The 17,920-nt window shown below is 43.8% G+C and overlaps 2 protein-coding genes across 7 annotated transcripts; one reads left to right on the forward strand and one right to left on the reverse strand.

The window, feature by feature from the left end:
- The first annotated feature begins 332 nt into the window (after positions 1-332).
- On the forward strand, positions 333-12,208 carry LOC125771601 (uncharacterized). 6 transcript variants are annotated; one of them, XM_049442375.1, is made up of 9 exons: positions 333-641; positions 691-991; positions 7,175-8,018; positions 8,086-8,143; positions 8,248-8,866; positions 8,955-9,468; positions 10,145-11,060; positions 11,588-11,701; positions 11,878-12,208. In XM_049442375.1, exons 2-9 carry the CDS (start codon positions 823-825, stop codon positions 12,055-12,057), a joined length of 3,414 nt encoding a protein of 1,137 aa, XP_049298332.1. In that variant the 5' UTR covers positions 333-641; positions 691-822; the 3' UTR covers positions 12,058-12,208. The 6 variants fall into 6 exon arrangements, with proteins under 6 accessions (XP_049298332.1, XP_049298329.1, XP_049298331.1 ...); XM_049442372.1 differs by having other exon boundaries at positions 697-991; XM_049442374.1 differs by having other exon boundaries at positions 333-991.
- LOC125771602 (uncharacterized) lies at positions 12,143-16,222 on the reverse strand. The gene is made up of 5 exons (XM_049442376.1): positions 15,718-16,222; positions 15,542-15,645; positions 15,409-15,480; positions 12,951-13,805; positions 12,143-12,874 (listed from the first exon to the last, which is right to left on the reverse strand). Exons 1-5 carry the CDS (start codon positions 15,806-15,808, stop codon positions 12,248-12,250), a joined length of 1,749 nt encoding a protein of 582 aa, XP_049298333.1. The 5' UTR covers positions 15,809-16,222; the 3' UTR covers positions 12,143-12,247.
- Between the last annotated feature and the right edge of the window lie 1,698 nt (positions 16,223-17,920).

Raw genomic sequence — 17,920 nt, forward strand, 5'->3', positions numbered from 1 at the left:
ACAGGGAACTGTTTCGCACTATGGGTGCTAAGCATATTATATTTATAATTACAATATAAAATATATACAATAGTAAAATTTTGCAAAACTCACTTTAATACCTCTTATTTAACGAATGGAAAGATAAGAAGTTGTAAATAATCACGTTCAATTATGTTATATTTCTTCTACAGTATAAAACAGTGATTTGTGCACTGCATTTGGTAAGGTTCCCTCTCATTTTAACGGTAAATAATGTAATTTCTTTAATAGTTTTACCACTTATCATACATAATTATCATCATATTATTTATGGCGAACAAATTAAAACAATATTTCACGCATAATGTCACTCGCGATGTACGCGCGTACAACTTCGGTGATACGCCAACGCCATTGCAAAGCGGTTTGAGTGCCGCTGTTTGTAAAACTTTTATACAAAGGTGTCTGTTGTATTGCTATTGCTGTGGTATTACTGCAAGCAGTGCTTTATCACTATTGCTTTCCATTTATCACACAATAATAATCACAAAACAGACGAACAACAACACGAAGCGATTCCCATGGAACGTGCGCGATGAGCGAGACATAACACTTTTTGGCAGAAAGCGAAACACAGACTACAGCTGGCAGGATTGTTGCAATTGCTCGCAGTACAAGAGGTAATTGTGATTCGTTGTAAAATGTTCCCGTGGCTGTAATATACGGTAGTTCCAGGTGGTGTGAAAGTGTTTCGCGCGTTGTGGCATCTTTGTAAGCAGGTGAAGTTGTGTGCGTGTTAGTTTGAAATCATTTGATCGGACAAGAACCTGTGGGATTGATATAAACATCCAAACGGTAGCAATGGATGCGTCCAACTTTGTCCTCACATGCATCAAAGAAGAACCCGCGGAAGTTGTGGAGAGCGTCCATGTGGAAACAGAAGACATCAAGCCGGATTTAGCCAGTCTCATTCCTTCCGAACCGATTGACCATAACGTCGCCGGTATGATGATTAGGTCCGAGATGACAGGTAATATGGATCGTTTGCTGAATGGACGAACGAACGGAACGGTGTACAAATCGACGGTGCAAGTATCATACATCTGCAAAATTTGCCTGGTTGGGTATGGAAAAAATGTAATCGAAGATCTGTGTGTTTTTTTTCTTCTATCGAACGTTTTGACATTTCGTGACATTTGTGACGGATACAGTGCACACACACGCATGCAGCCACAGCGCAGTTCTATTTTTAGCGCTGTCAAAAGCTTGGCGTACTTGATTGCGTTTCAGTGTGAGGATAGGATCGTTTTCTCGTGGCAAACTTGGTAGCCTAATAACACGCAGGCGAGACAAGTTGAAGGTTCGAATCTGAATACCGGTCGTGTGAGGTTTGTGATTCCTTTCTATTGCCGACGGGGGTACACGTTGAAAACAGCTGATTACGTTTAGCCCCGGATTTTGGTCACAAATCAGAAAGGTTTTTGCGTATTACGTACTACTCTACGTGCTGCCAACCCCGCGTTCGGCTAGGAGGGGCTGTGCAGAGGAGGAAAAAGGTGTCTCGTATGAAATTATTTTGCTGCCAGGAGGCAGGGAGAAAGACATAGTGCCAAAAAAATAGAACGTAAGTCATATCTCCACGTGTTTTTATTTCCGTTCTATCAAGTTGCCTTTCATCGCAGTGTTGCGTTTTTTGTACCTTCGGTCGATTGGGGCAGCCAATCGCCAACAGTGAAGGCAATTAAATAAGCGAAAAAAACAAACGAGAAGAAAGCCCTGTGTACGCATTTCTCGTTCTAATTCTGTTTCTCGTCATTAATCCACAGCCGGAAAAGTGCCTCTTTTGCTGTTGCTACTACGACTTCCGCTGCTACTTCTGCCCGCACTCCTAACGCCAGCTCGATTTCCGTCACTTTTTACACCGGTACACGCAGACCCATTCATCTCCCCCGCCTCTATCAACGGTGGGGAGCACAGTGATAACAACAAACTGTGAACTAGTGAGCGACATTACATTACAACACCGCAATGCCTATTTCATCAAAGAAGGCACAGCAATCTGCTGCTGCAGCCGCAGGTACTGCAAGCACAAGCGGAACAGGAGGCAGTGCCTACTTTCGTCGGAAAAAAATAGTGCCCGCTGTGGTGGCGAGAAAAATCAGTAACAACAATACAAAGAACACGGCCAAAATTGCATCATGCAAGGAAATTTCAACGAATGTTCCTACCCATGAAGAATCAAGTGCCACACTGAAAGAAGCAACCGAAACGGTCGATTTGCAGCAGCAAACTTCACAACCTTTGGAAGCTGTGGCAGATGTTACTTTAAACAAACCCACATTACAAGCGGAAGAATCGAAAGGTGTAAAAATGCCGGAAGCACAAAAAAGCAATACCACCACCAAACCGCCGGCTGCGTTCCGGCGAATAAAACCGAAAGTTGTAATACCGCAAACACAAAAACCGGCTAAATCTATTCTGAAAAATCCCACGACACCGGTGAAGGGAAACTCCGGCACGGAATGTACGGATGTTGGCGAAAGCTCGAATGAAACGTCAGTTAAAAATGATTCAAAGTTAGCTGCACATGGTGAAATTATTGCTGAAAAGGATCTTCCAAAACAAACTCCCCAAAGTGAAGAATCGGTAAAATCCAAACAAGAAACATCGGTGAATCAATCAAAATCAATACAACCGACAGACAAGAATGAGCTTGATCCTGTTTTAAGTAAAACCAATGTTAATATTGAGGGTATGATCACTCCTCAAACTTCCGAACAGGTTGCCAATGCCGACGAAGTAAAAAAGTGTCCCGATGTACAAAACTCTTCGACATTGGAAAAGGGACAATCGAATAGTTCCGTACCGGTGGTATCATTACAGACAACTTCCATTCCACTCGGTAAAATGGATAACGTTACATCTGTTTCTATTCCGCCCGCTGAAGATACCAGCAAGCAACACATTCCCGAAAGCACTCCCAACAATGCAAAAGCGGCAACAGCAACTAAAACCATTAAACGTACTATTAGCTTGAGCACACTATCACCAGAAATAGCGAACATGCTAAAGAGTAGCCTTGGTAAGAAACCGACAAAAGGAACAAAGTCACTGCAAGCCAATAAGGCAACTGTATCGAAACAATCGGAACATTCTAAACCACTTCCAAGCGTTAGTTTGCTTCCAAAAGCATCACAAGCAAATCAAGAAAATCAAACTCAAACACAGCTAGTTGTAGCACCGTCCGATAAACCGAAGTCCATCGAAGACAATGTTACTGTTCCATCAGCAGGAGACCGTTTGTCAGTGCTTGAAAATCGTGTCGATAATATTGCATCTAAAGAAACAATCGTTACGAAGCCAAAATCACCTGTTAAGCCTGCCTCTTCACCCGCAAAACTGCCAGCTAGTGGACAGATTACTGGTGTTAAAAAAATACAAAAAGTACACCAACTTACGGCCGAACAGCAGCGATTGGTGCTTAATAGTTTAAAGAAAGGAAAAGTCAAACGATCGGTGAAGATGCCAGATGTCGCTTCGGTTACAAAGGATAATAATGTGGCTACTGCTCAGGAGCCGATTAAAAGTACTACAAATGCATTGTCAAATGAGTCTACGGTTTTACCGACTGTTATTATACCACCCACACCGACAGTGTCCAGTGTTCCGAAGGACGAACACAGGGTAAATATTATTTCACACATAATTCTGCCCCGTCTTACGGTTTCTTCGCCTGGAGAAGCGGCAAAGCAGAGCGTGTTTAATGCTTCGGATCTTTCCGTCACGGTTCCTGCTGCGTCACATAGCTCACCAACCGCTGTACCGACAGCACCATCACAACAACTTACGGGGTTCATGGCAGGGACCTCTTCTACGCTCTCTTCGAATAATTCTAACCAATACCCAAAACTGTTTATTTGCCATAAGCCTGCACCCGCTGTAGCATTTGGTGGTGAAACCATGTCATCGCCGATCCTGCAACAATTTCCTACTCCCGCTAGTCCAGTTGAAGCAAGATGTCAGTTGATTCAACCTTCCGTTAGTGTTACCGTGCTACCGACAACTAATCATCCAGTTCCCGGTTATCCGAGTAACTCCGTACCGTCGAGACCTTATTTCCTTCCCACGCCGGTCGTAACCGTTCAGCCAACAACCCCGAAACATACAGCTTACGCAAATACTGCTCATACTTCTCCTCTGCCGACACCAATCATTTCCGTGACCGTTTCGCCTATGGGCAGCAGTAGTTCATCGGCCACCCCGGTGAAAGTACGGGTTGATCCTCGCATCGTGCCCAAGATCGTGATCGATGGATGTGATGCAAACGATCACGACAGTCAATCTTCGCTCACTTCTACTTCATCGTCATCTTCGTCGGTTCAAGCAACACCCGCGCTAAAGAAAGAATCGAACGATCGTTCCGTTTCTATTCAAACGAGTTCTAAAGATCGTACGGATGTTGGAACGGGCTGCTCACCCTATACGCTGCACAAGTTGCGTGCAAAATCGCTGAAAAATTTAAGAATGAAAATTGGAAACATTATTCCGAGAGTTGTGGATAAAAATTCCAACCAAACGCCAATAAGACAGTACGGTAGTGCGAGTAACTTGAAGGGCTTGAGAGGAAACACTGAAACTAATGTTCAGCATGATCACACAGTGAACAGGATCGTAGATCGATACAATAAGTTGTTGGCCGAAAGCACAACCATTATTCCTGGTAAACCGGAACTTCCCAACGTTAGTGTTTGTGATTCAGAACCAGCAAAAACCAACTGCGAGCAAGCAAAAGTATTAGAGAAGAATGATTTTTTAGGTTTTTCCACTTCGTCCATTGAATGCGCGGTACGAGATTTTAAGCATAAGACCAGGATGATTGATTCGGTTCTGGAAGCGAGACGGAAATCGTTGGAAGATGCAAAAGATCATGAAATGGCGATAGAAGGAATCGAAACAGGTGCTTTAAATGAAGGAAGCAAACGCGAGCCTACACCACCATTGCCAATGACGGAAGTAATGGAAGAACCAGCAGGAGAATCTGTTGCTAAAACTGCTTCTAATGATCAAAATCGTACCGATTCTACTGATCCTCCTCAAGAAGATATACCAAGTGGCAAAAATAAAACTTCTTCAGTACATGATGAAAGTGAAACTAATACTCAAAAGATAGATCCTGAAGCAGCATCTTTGCAGGATGAAGAAGCTGCTATTAAGAAGGTACCCATAAATGTCACCACTCCAAAGGAAATAGAATTGGCCAAAGAGCAAATCATCATACTGGATAGTGGCGAAGAGGTTGAAAATGAGCCAAATAAGCAAATCACAACAGTCGAACATGAAAATGCCACGAAAGGTCACGAGACAAACGTACCACAGGAAATCGTTGTTGATGCTAATCGATCGGATGAATCGAATAATGAAGATTTGGAAGCAGTTCTTGACGGGACTGCAGCTAGCGGTGAAGTAAACGAACCTTTAAATACAGTTAATCCGAATGTGGAGACAACGATGGAAGAAGAAGATCCAACAATTTCTGCTCCAGAATCGAGTGACAAAACAATGACCGGTGTCGATGTGATCATGGCTATGGCAAAGTTAAGACGCGAAAACCGCGTCCTGTCGCTGGATGACGGATCCGATCGGGAAGATATTGGCTGGATGGATGAACCGATTGCTACACCGACTAAGCTAACGACACCCCCAAACGCTGATGAGCAGCTCGGTAAAAAGAAACGGAAAAGGCGTAGGAAAAAAAGTAGAGACAAATTTGTGGAACTGTTACTTAAGCACGTAAACTATGACACGCTCATAGAGGATTTGGTGAATCAAGAGAAACGACGCTGCAATTACGTTTCGTCATCAGACGAGGAAGTGCGTACCATTTCTCCCTTGCAACGTTACATCCGAGAGCAAGAACGGGAACAAGAACGATCAGCGGCGATCGTGGAGGCGAGCGATTATTTATCAACCCCAACGATAACATCCGAGGACGACGAATCGTTGGTAGAAGAAACGATTTTAAATCGCATTCTTAGCAAACGTGCTTGCGTTTCTGCTGCGCATGATGTTTCTAGCACCCCTTTACAGATCGAACAAACGGCGGTATGTAGTGGTACACCACAAAAAGTCATTTGTGCCGACAGTGATGATGGTACATTATCACCCGGTGTACCAGATGAACAAGGAGATGACGTAGAGCGTTCCAACATCTGTGATAAAGCGGCCGAAGATGCTGCAGCAGGAACTAACAAAGCGCCAACCTTACGAGAACTGTCCGATATTGAAATGGAGATCGTCGATCCAATTCCTCTGGCTACCGATGATTTTAGCCTTGATGAGCGCTACAAAAGCTGTGATAAAATCGTAACAAATGCCGCAACCTGTGATACACCAAGCGGTGCTTTAGTTGAAGAAGAAGCAATTGAAGCAAGTTCTTCACTGTCGAAGGTAGTCAAAACGATCAATACTCACGCGGAACAAGTACAACTTCAGCGTCGTACGAGGCGAACGCTTTTGAGGCGAGCTAGTTGCAGGAAGCGACCCCCCGCTAAACGGTTAGCGACGAGAATGGTCAGTTACGCGAACAAACGGAAGAGACCGCGGTACAACATTACTCCACCGGTTGAGATGCCACTGTTCGATAGCTCGGACGCATTCAACATCGACGAGGTAGTTTCTGACTGTTCGTCGGATGGTTTATCTACCGGTGAAGTGTTGGCAAAGAGCACACGAACATCACTCCCAGCGAGAAAGCTTAGCATGGGCAATGGAAACGGTTCTGTTGATGTTGATGAAGGCGGTGTAAGGGATGAAAGTAAAGCAAACATAAGAGGTAAGGGTTTATCGGTTGTTGCGGTAGCACGTGACACGTCAAATCGACCGGGCAGGAGTAGGAAAAGCGAAAGAAGACACTCGAGCAGTAGCAACAGCATCAGTAGCAACACCAGGCCGAATAGTCTTAGCTGTGATGGCGATCTATCGTCTAGCGATGAAACGAAACCTGGCAGGCGGCGTAAATTGCGGCGAAAGAAACGTTCGACGCGAGGTGGCCCGCGTGCTAACCGTGCACCGGAGGAGGTGAAGGAGGAGAAGGTGGGGACCAATGATGCTACCGTCGATTATGACACCAAACGTTCTCTGTCCACTACCACTAGTAGTAACACTAGCAATATACGCACTCACTTGCCCACTGCTTCCTCCAAACCTTCCAAAGCTTCCAACCTAGATGCACAGTACGTGATCACAGAGGTCGCGTCCAAGTCAGCGACAGCACCACCGCGCGTACTGGATGTTATCAACGTGCGGAACAATCGTGTACTGTCAACCGGAGCACCTAGCACCCGCTCAAACCGTACCACGAACGTGCTGTCGAATCCACAAGAATCTGGAAAGGATGCGCCGAAACGCCATCGTAATCGATCGGCAAAAAAGTCGAACCAAGCAGCGAACGTTGAGAGCGAAGAATTCATCACCCCAAATAGCACAATAGACGACTGGCAGCAACAATCAACTGCGAGCGAGAAAAATGCAACGGGGGAATCGCAATCCGAACCTGCCCCTTCTGAACCGATGGATGCAGACGAACTTGGAAATCAACCAGTCACGTGTGGTAACTGTGGTAAGGAGATGCTTCAGTCGAGTTGGCAGGACCATTGCGGAATTCACAACGGGGCAACATTTCGCGTCGGTATCGATACGCCGCTCGATATGAAAGATGTGAAAGCGGTATCAGGAGCGATTGCACGATTCATGAAGCTACAGCGCCGTGCGGAGGTGGCATGCGAACGATGTGGGATAGTAAAAAAATCCGGCCTCGGTATGGCATCCCATATGAACCAGTGCGGACTGTCGGACCAGGAGCTGGAACAGAGCAAAATGACCTGTGTACACTGCGGGCGGAAGATGAAAGCGGTCAGCCTGTTAATACACCAGCAGCAATATTGCCGAGTACTGAAGGAACAGCAGCGTCAGATTGCCTTAACTACTCCAATGGAGGAGCCGATACCAACCAAAGAGACGACGGCAAGTGGTCGACGGAAACGGAAATCGGTCGCCAAGTAAGAGGGCCTGTGGAGGTCGTTTTTTGATGCGGTACATTTAAAATGCTTTTTTCCCTATTTCTAGGGCTGAGAAGAAGATTAAAACGATTGCCAAAGAAACCATCGATGAGCTAAATGGCGAGGTACGTTTTGCTGTTATAACACAAGCCTAATGTGCGGTACAGCGGATTGATTTATATGAGCTTTTTTTCATTCTTCTATCCATGTGGATTCCTTCCGTCTGCAGCTGGTGCTGGAAGTATACGGGCGCGGTGTTAGCAATGCCATCATGCAATGTTGGTTGTCCCATCTGAAACAATCAAGCGAAGCCGTCTGCGCGTACTTAGGCTGCCCATTCTTTGGCATGACGTCCGCCCACATGCAAACGGAGTACAATGATGACGCGGCGGATCCGAAACCACTGTACCAGTGCGCCAAATGTGCGTACATGTCAACGAATCAGGATCCGATATATGAACATCTTTCGATTGTTCATCCGCAAACTTTGCGTAGGGTTGCCGAACAGCGGCACATGATGTCTAATTTTACCAGCGACGGCGACTCCGATGTATGTATGGTCAGCGGTAATGATAGTACCAGTGCGGATGATACATTCAGCAGCAGTGCACTAGAGGAGGAAGATGAAGGAAGGCCGGGTGGTAAATCGAAAAAGGGCAAGGGAAAAAAGCAAACCAGTGCATCATCGAACAAATCAAAATCGAAAAAGAGTAAAAGCGAAAGTCCCAAAAGCAATAGCAAGAAGAGCACTGGAAAGCAGACAGGAGGAAGTAAGGCGATCTCATCGGAGTTGTTAGACACTACAATTGCTTCTGTCGGGACGGAGGAAACGGAAGTGTACAAAGAAAGTAAGATCGTGGGTTTAATAGTTTGATGAATGATCTCGATGTGATTAATATAATTTATTCCTTCTTTTTTTTTCAAACTACTTTCTAGTGGTGCTCCAGGAGTCGATCGAATATAAGCAGGGTAAGGGCAACTATCATCTCATGACGGTGAACTGGACGCAAGAGTTTCGCCGGGAACACTATGCGGTACGGTTGCTATTCAGTGACCTTCGTCCGGATGTGGATATATCGTACCTGCGAGCGGTTAATAACTTACGGGACTACCTCCCCAAAGCAACTCAGTCGTTGCGATACGTGCAGTGCAACTCGAAACAGTACGATCCGGTATACGAACCGGAAATGTTTGCAAACCGATGGCAACAATCGAACACATTCGAAGGGGAAGCGCTTGGTTGTGAGTCGATCTTTTACTGCGGTGGTCCGGTTGTATCGATCGATTGGTTACCATTGCCGGACGATTGTGGGAACGAATGTGATCAATTCCTGGCCGTAGCTTGCAAGCAGAGCTACGATGAGTATTACAACGGTGAAGAGCTGGCAATACCCCGTTCGCGCAAGTCCCTAGTACAGATCTGGAACGTTGGTCCCATACAAAACCTTGGGTTAGTATTTGGAATATTTGTTTTCTCCGCTATACAGAACAGATTTATTTTATATAGTTTTTTTTTAATTTTAAAATTGTAGCAGATTTATTTGCTAAATTTTTTTAAATATTTAAATTGTAGCAAGTTTAAGAAAAATAAGTGAAACATCACCTCTCTCTTACTTAAAAATTATACTTACCTTTTTTTCATGTTGGTATTTTTGTGTCATAATATTTATTGGTTGGCAGGGGATTTAAATTTTCAATCATATCAAATTCCTTGGTGAACAAGATTGAGATTCGAACCTACGACTTCGTGGGAAGGGATGCCATCTTGCGTTTACGCGGTTCACTATGGACGCATGCCTGATTTTGTTTTGTATTTTTCAATAAGAATAGTCTTATTAGTGCGTCATACGGTAAATGTTACTTAGGAACATTAAATTGCGCATTTTATACTTCTTCTTAATTTACTTTTACTTCTTTCAATTTAAAATTTTTGTCATACCTAAAAACGCCTAGAAAATCTAACTGAAACACGGGTCAAAAGTAAAATATTTAAATTTTAAATTTATTTAAATATAAAAAATACGCTATCATTTTTACATTTGAAAGCTTTCAAAGTTGAAAAACAAAACTCGGTTGTCCTATTCCATTTAAATATAATGTATTTTTCGCTTTCTGATTTCTAATAGAACAACAAAGATTACTCTACGCAGCCCTCGACTAGCGTTCGCCATCGCATGTGAATATGGTCCCATCTGGCAGGTAGCCTTCTGTCCTAGCGGGTGCTACAATGATCCTGCCCAGGGAGACGATCTGGACCGGTTAGGTCTGCTAGCGGTAGCTGGTTCCGATGGAGACGTTCATCTTTACGCACTGAGTCGTAGTATGGCGGCAACGGAGAGCGACAATAGTACCGCCGCGCCTCGAATTTTACCTCTACAACCGGTGCTGCTCCTGTCGCTTAGTGTTACTGTTGGACCACAAATCTCTCCTGCTTCAGATTTTACCGGACGAAGTGTAGTACGCATTACTTGGAGCCGCGAAAAGGGACACACCGTGTTGGCGGCCGGTTACTCGAATGGTGTCGTCGCGGTATGGAATCTAGCCGCCACATCGCCATTGCTTTGCGGAATGAAAAATGGTATCCGAACACTGCTGCCCGTACACAAAATACTACATTCGAGCAGCGGGTGCATTACGGCACTGGATCTACATTACAGCGCCGGCTCAAGGTATCTGGTCGTTTGTAATGTCGATCGACGGTTGAAGGTGTACGATCTGCGCAGCAGTCTATATCAACCGCAAGAATCGCTAAGTATAATAATGCGCAGCCGAGTCGCTTCCGTGCGCTGGTTGCTACACTTTCCGGTGCTGGTGATTGCGTACGATGATGCGCTGTACATCGATCGGTGTGCGTACAGTGTGCATCAGCCGCGGGACATTGGGTTGCGAATGTTCAGTATATTTACGGTAGGCTCTGAAATGACCGATCTGGGCCCGAATGATTGGTATAGCGTGAATGCGGTAGCGACCAGTGGCGGAGATTTGGTATGTCACCGTCCGGTACCGTTCGTTTACGGCATGAACTACAAAAAGTTAGCACAGGTAAGATACAATTCAACATATTGAGTTGTTTTTAGTGATAAAAGAATCTTCAAATGACCGATTTTATGCCACATAATTTTATGTGCGAAGAAATCAATTCTATTCGTTTTGAGAATGCATGTTGATAACGGCAAAATTATGCTGATCAGATGATGGGAAGTAGATTTGCGTAAAAGTGTGAACAAAAAAAAGACATGAAAAACACAGTAAATTATTTATACTACATATATTAATATACGTAGGGGTTGGATGATTTAGGAGTTCACGTGAGAGTAGAGAGAGAGAGAGGAGAGCGGAGACGGGAGTATTACATAGAATTGATACACACTGTCACACACTTTTCCATGTGAGGGTAAATAAGGATCAGCGAATTGTAGAATTGAACCAGGTACCGTCTTGTCAGCAAGCGGGCACGCTAGCAAGTGTACTGTTAGCGACAGTGTTTGAAGAGGCGCAAAATACCCTACAGGTATAGCAACTGTGCATCTTCATACTAAAAATTTATTTGTGCTTTCTCGTTCCATAAGATTTTAACGACGACAATCCCGATGAAGTTAAACGCAATCGACGATTCTGTTGATGTTTCGCGCTACAAATCATTCTCCCAAGAATATGGTCTCCTATTTTCCGACACCGATAAGGTAAGTAGTAGTGTAGATGCATCACAATTCAAACTTTACACCAAATACAACTCCTATAGATCTATGCATAGAATACTTTATCGCTCTATTTATTTGTATTCACCAAACTTTAACAGCTGCAATTTTTTAAATCTTCAATAAAATCACATTCACGTCCATGACTATTGTATCTTCAGGTTCCCACCGCTATGGATACGGCGGCGCTGCATCTGAAAACGTGGCATCGGGCCAAGTTCAATCACTATCCTGCAATCCGGTTAAATCAGATCCGATGGAATCCGAACAGTTCCTCGTACATGTACTACGCCATCGGCTACCAGGCAGGGTTTGTGCGTGTACGGGTACTACGAACGTAGGGCGCACGATTCGACTGTGTTCGTCGCTTCATCCGGCGATGCCATTCCAATGCATTGTGTATTTTTATTTTAATAATAGACGATGTTTATTATTAAATGTAGTGTTTTATGATTTGCAGTTGTAAGAAAAATAAAAAGTGGTTTGATTCGATTTATAGTGTAATTTCTTTTATCCTCTACTGTTTCCGTTTTAGGAAGGAGCACCTTCCTCCGGATCGCCTCCCGTTTTTTCTGGCGAGTTCTGGGAGGAGGATGTCGTTTCGCCTTCCTCCCCGGTGGAACCCTCACCGATCGTACCCAGTTCGCCCTGCCCGTCCGCACCCGGTTCCGCCGACGGTGTTGTGGAGACGGCCGAATCTGCCGCGGACGATACCGATGTGTCACTCTTCTTCCCACGCCGCTTCTTTTTGTGCTTCTTCTTCTCCACCTCGCCGGTTTCATTTTCCTCCTCGACGAAGTTGTAGTTCGGTGGGAACAGGGCCGCACACTCCTCCTGTCCCTCGACGGCATTCTGGCTCACATAGCAAGGGCCCATCGCGGTGAGGGCAAGCATCGCGTGGCTCGTCGCCTTCGACACCTTCATGATCAGCTTGTCGTTGACGTTCGGACGCTTGGTCGTGTAGCGCTCGGTTGTTTTGGCGATCAGCTCTGCCGTTTTTGGATCACCGGTGCTGAAGTACCCGAACGCCATGACCTGCGTTTTGTACTTCTCGTTCATTGCCACCTCGAGTACGTCTCGCTTCTTGTAAGCGTCAAACACCATACAAATATGGGGTGGTTCCGGTACCGGATCCGGTGGCAAAAAGTGCTCCGTTAGCTGTGTGTGCGAAAGAGAACAGGATATTAGCAACTACTTTTGTTCAGGTAAAGCAAATAACTTTGCAGAAGCTTACATGACGGAAAAGCAGATAAAACAGTGCCGCATTTGCCCGCCGATTCGTTGGTGTCCATACGCCCGGTATGATCAACCGTGGACAAGCGTCCTCGTCGAACGTTTCCTTCGACGCGTCCTGGGACGCCTGAGACTCAGACGAGTTGGTCGTCGCAATGGAGCTAGCACTCTTCTGCGGTGGCAGCTTCGAAACCATCTTCCAAGTGCCATCGTTCGCGTTATACATCATCTCGAGCGGTTCGATCATGCGTGGAATCACCTTCTCCACGTTACCGTCCGCATCCAGCACCTCGACCGGTTCGGTAATTATCTTCACGAACGCTCCGATCACCTCTTCCGGCAAGCGAGTTTCACCCTCGGTCAGCTTCCACACGTACGCCTGAATGTCCTTGTAGTAGATCTGCTCGAACACATCATCTGCCAGCCGATTCTCGCACTCAAAGTGCAACACTTCCAGCATCTTCGGGTTTAGATGCACCAACCGCTTCTCCTTCATGTGCAGATCGTGCTTTTCGGCATGATCGTGCAGCTTCTTGAACACGTCCTTGTGTACGTGCGGCATAAACAGGGTGATTCCCATGTCCGGGATGTTCGTCATGATCTCGTCCGTCACGTGTGTGATGTAGTCGAGCCGCTTCTTCGCCGCCGCTTCCTTCTCGATCCGGGCCACCTCTTCTTCCCGCTCCTGCCGCACATCTTCACGTTCCTGCTCTTCAGGCGTCAGTTCCCAGAGCTCGTAGTAGCTGCGCTCGACTTCACCCGCCCGACATTTGAGCTCGATGTCTAGCTCCTCGGTGATGAGATTGATCAACTTCGGCACATTAGTGCCGAACATTAGATTTACGATTTTCCCATGCTGTTGGAAAGGGGGGTTGATGAAGAAATTGACATCTTTTAAGAAATTCTTCAACATATTCGTTACCTTTTAAAAGCTACAGGACGCACGTCTTTTGATTACGCGGAAATTAAAATCAAATATCATAATTCCCGAAACCCATTTGCGGTATTTTATGACCAAAAAGCTTGGCAAATGAAAACAAACGAGCGCGCAAAAGTAGGTCCAATAGCATGTGTTATTGCGTATCGATTTAATTGATTGCATGTTTCTACTTTATTAGTTTACATTCCGTAACCCACAAAGGCATTTAAGGGCATGCAAAAACGAAAGCAGAACGAAAGAACCATCGTCCTCAACGGGGCGCTCGAACGGCTTGAACCGAAAACCACCAAACAGTTCATCCGTTCGGTTTATGGACTTATCGTAAACGTCCTTTTATGTCCGCCCGTACGCGCATTTCGGTGGGAGAAAATATTTACTTTCCCTCCTCCCCATCTGCGTTGGAAAACCGGCGTCTTGCATGTATCGATTAGTATTGGGCTTCATTTCTGTCAAGTCACCGCGAGCGTCAAACCCGATGCCCCGGATGCGTGACCAATTTCGATAAAAATTGAAACGATTTGTTTGCGAAAGCGGTACAAAATCGGTTCTGCTTGCTTTCGCGGTAAAAATAGAACCACCATCTTCCCTACTTCTGCCCTATTCACCCCTTTCTTTGCTTCGATTAGTGAGTAAGTTAAATTGTAATTTTCTCCTCCGGCGGTTGGAGGCCTCAATTAAAATGATTTTTTCGTTTAATTCACGTCTAGCACGACATGACAGCCGAACGACACCGGTTTGGATACGCGAGAATAACCTTCAAGCTTCACTGGTGCAACAAATTCTTTCAAAAACTTTCAACCCGCATGTAATGAACCGGGTGAAGGTAAATCAGGTCAAAGTTTGTAGGTTGAAATAGAATGAAGCAGTCAAAAAAACACGCATTGACTCTTGTGCTGCGACACAGTATTCTACCGCGTGGTGCTGACATTACGAAAACACGTTTTGCCATGTATATTGCATACATTTAGGCGGATTTTACTTAGGTGGTATAAGTTTCGTACAAAAGCAGTCCTGAAACAAAATGTTATTTTTTTACTCCATATTGCCTAATTGCGAACATTAATAATCATACAAATCGGTCCGTTTCTAGTTCCACCAAAATCTTGTCAGTAACTGTAACCGGAGCGGACTCGGTCAGGCTTTAACAGTGAGCATTTTTGCAACCGATCGCGTGCCAAGGCAAGACCCACCTACAAGCTTTGAATGCATTTCTTTACCATTCGTCGAACGGAATGGCCATAATGTAGTCAATTCTGTGGGACAGTTGTATCGAATAGTTCTAATCATTTTCTTTTTGTTTTGCTCCACCGGCAAGACAGTTTCATAAACCTGTCGTTGCTGATTTGTTAGCCCCGGTGGAACTTGTCTTTTGGGTTTATGTTTGATAAACATCAGACAAAAACATTTAAATTGTAATTTGTTGCTGGTTGATATATTTGGTTGGCGTTTCTTTAAGGAATGGACTCAACAGGATACAATAAAATTTTTGTGGAAATGATATTAAAATACCACCACTTACCGAAGCAAACAGCCACGTTGGTTCACTTTTGTTGCGGAACCGTTTGAGCGCACCTATTTCGTCTGATTTACACTAAAATAAGGTAAAGGAAAAATTAAACCATTGTACATTCCAAAAAAATTACTCAACCTACGATAGCCAGCTGCAAATTGTCTCCGCCGAGTTCCAGCTTGATTTTCTTCAAACTTCCAATCATACCCACGCACGGTCCGCACCATTCCGTGTACACATCCAGCACTGTTGCGTAGTAATTATAAAATTACAAAATTTTAAGTTTGGCAAACTTGTACTTGTATCTGCTGTACTAACCAAGTAATCCATCACGTTCGAGAAACTTTTCAAACTCATCATCGGTGTTGATTTCCGTCTGGAGTTGCTGTACTCCTCCCTTTTTCGCCATTTATTGGATGGTTTAAAATCAAACTTCCAAAACAATTTAAAACACAAACCCGATTTAGATTAATCAACGAGAATTTAGCTTCTTTTTTGGTGGTTTTCAAGTGAACATTTACTGCCGAAAAAAAAGTACACCCCCTGAAAAGAAATGCCTGTCAGCACGTTCCGAAAGGCTTGGAAAGACTGACACATCTCGCTGTATAGAAACAAACAACGCATTCGCAGCGCGGTGTTCGACCGTTGCCTAAGAAACGGTAACCAATAGTTTTTAACCGCTTCCTATCCATGCCGTCAAGCAACAACCGTTCGTTGGCTGCTTTTTTTTGTTTATCGCCGCTTCGCACTTGACAGGTTGTACACACGTTTGACAGGTACCGGTGAACCACCAGGCGCCCGCTTTTTGTTTACGTTTGTAGTACGCCGAATGCAAAACATGTGCTACAGCAATACGGTTCAAGTTTGGCTCAAAGCAACAATGGCATCGATAAGCTGTTGGTACATCGAACACATTTCATTTTCACAGCAGCGAGCGTTATGTGTTGTTGTAACGACGCATCACCGGAATTTAGGAAAAGATTTATGAATGTACGAAAACCTGTCTGCGTGTTTAATAATGTTCCATATTGCCGAGATGGCGCAATAACGCTTCATAGGTCTGCTGCAAAGTGTTATAAGGGTTGCGTTATGGTTGAGATTTGTACGTCCTCATGCACCATTTGCCTCTGTGTTACAAGAACATACGACCTGTAAAAGGCAAGAAAAGCGTTGGCAAACGAGAGGAAAAGAAAGCAACAAGTTGCTGCTCAGTCAAAAACTCACGCCGGCAAATTCAAACCTTGTCAGCTGTTTTTACATGGTGACCTTTCCCATCGACATATGTTTTATCTCTCCTGGAACCATTCCATACAATTACGTTCCAGGTATTAAATGTAAAATCAAATCTGATCATACAAGTTAGAGATGAGAATAACAACTCTTTTCAGTGAATCAACTCAGGGTGCATGAGTCGTTATTTGGAGTCAGCTCGTTTAACGACTCATTTCAGAGTCATAAGCAAAACCCGGCATAAACGTAAAAGTTAAGGTTCGGTCATTTTACTCATTTATAATTGATGCGACTTTGTTAAAATAAGTACCTTTTAACTCAAATAATGCTTTAAGTAAAAAAAAGGATGAAAAATAACAAACAAATAAAAAAAAATTTAAAATTTCCTATGGCTATAGCCTTGTTTTTTTTGAGTAATTTAGCAAAAAAAATTAAATTGATTTATTTTACTGCCAATTGGTTGTAATAAGTTTCTGTTCGCTCAAATAATGCTTTAAATTATAAAAAAAATAAAAAATTTCAAAAAAATTTTCCACTCGAAAATTTCATAAGGCTTACCCCTTACGTTTTTTTTGAGAAATTTTGCAAAAAAAATTAAAATGATTTATTTTAATGCCAATTGGTTTAAAAACGTTTGTTTTCAGTCAAATAATGCTTTAAATAAAAAACAGAATAAAAAATTATAAAAAAATAAACAAATTTAAAAATTAGAAAATTTCATAAGGCTCGTTTTTGCACCAAATTTTGGCTATAATTCGGTCGGTATCCAACGAATCGCCAATCTTTAACCTGTGGTCGATAGATGGCACCAATGGCTACATTTTCTTCTTGGACGGCCATGCCCTCAGATGTCTGTGCCAGAAGTTATGCGAGGAACCAAGTTCCATACCCTGTTTGAGAAAACGTAAAATTTTCCTCATTTTTGCACCAAGTTTTGCCTATAACTCAGTCGGTATCCAACGGATCGCCAATCTTTAACCTGTGGTCGATAGATGGCACCAATGGCTACATTTTCTTCTTGGACGGCCATGCCCTCAGATGTATGTGCCAGAAGTTATTCGAGAAACCAAGTTCCTTACCCTGTTTGAGAAAATGTAAAATTTTCCTCATTTTTGAGCAATTTAGCAAAATTTTCAAATGTGATATATTTTATTGCGAATTTGTTGCAATAAGTTTCTTTTCACTCAAATAATGCTTTAAATTAAAAAAAGAATAAAAAATCAGAAAAAAATTTCAAAAAAATTTTCCACTCGAAAATTTCATAAGGCTTACCCCTTACGTTTTATTTGAG

The sequence above is a fragment of the Anopheles funestus genome, chromosome 3RL, assembly GCF_943734845.2.
Source record: "Anopheles funestus chromosome 3RL, idAnoFuneDA-416_04, whole genome shotgun sequence".
Lineage (NCBI taxonomy): Eukaryota > Metazoa > Arthropoda > Insecta > Diptera > Culicidae > Anopheles > Anopheles funestus.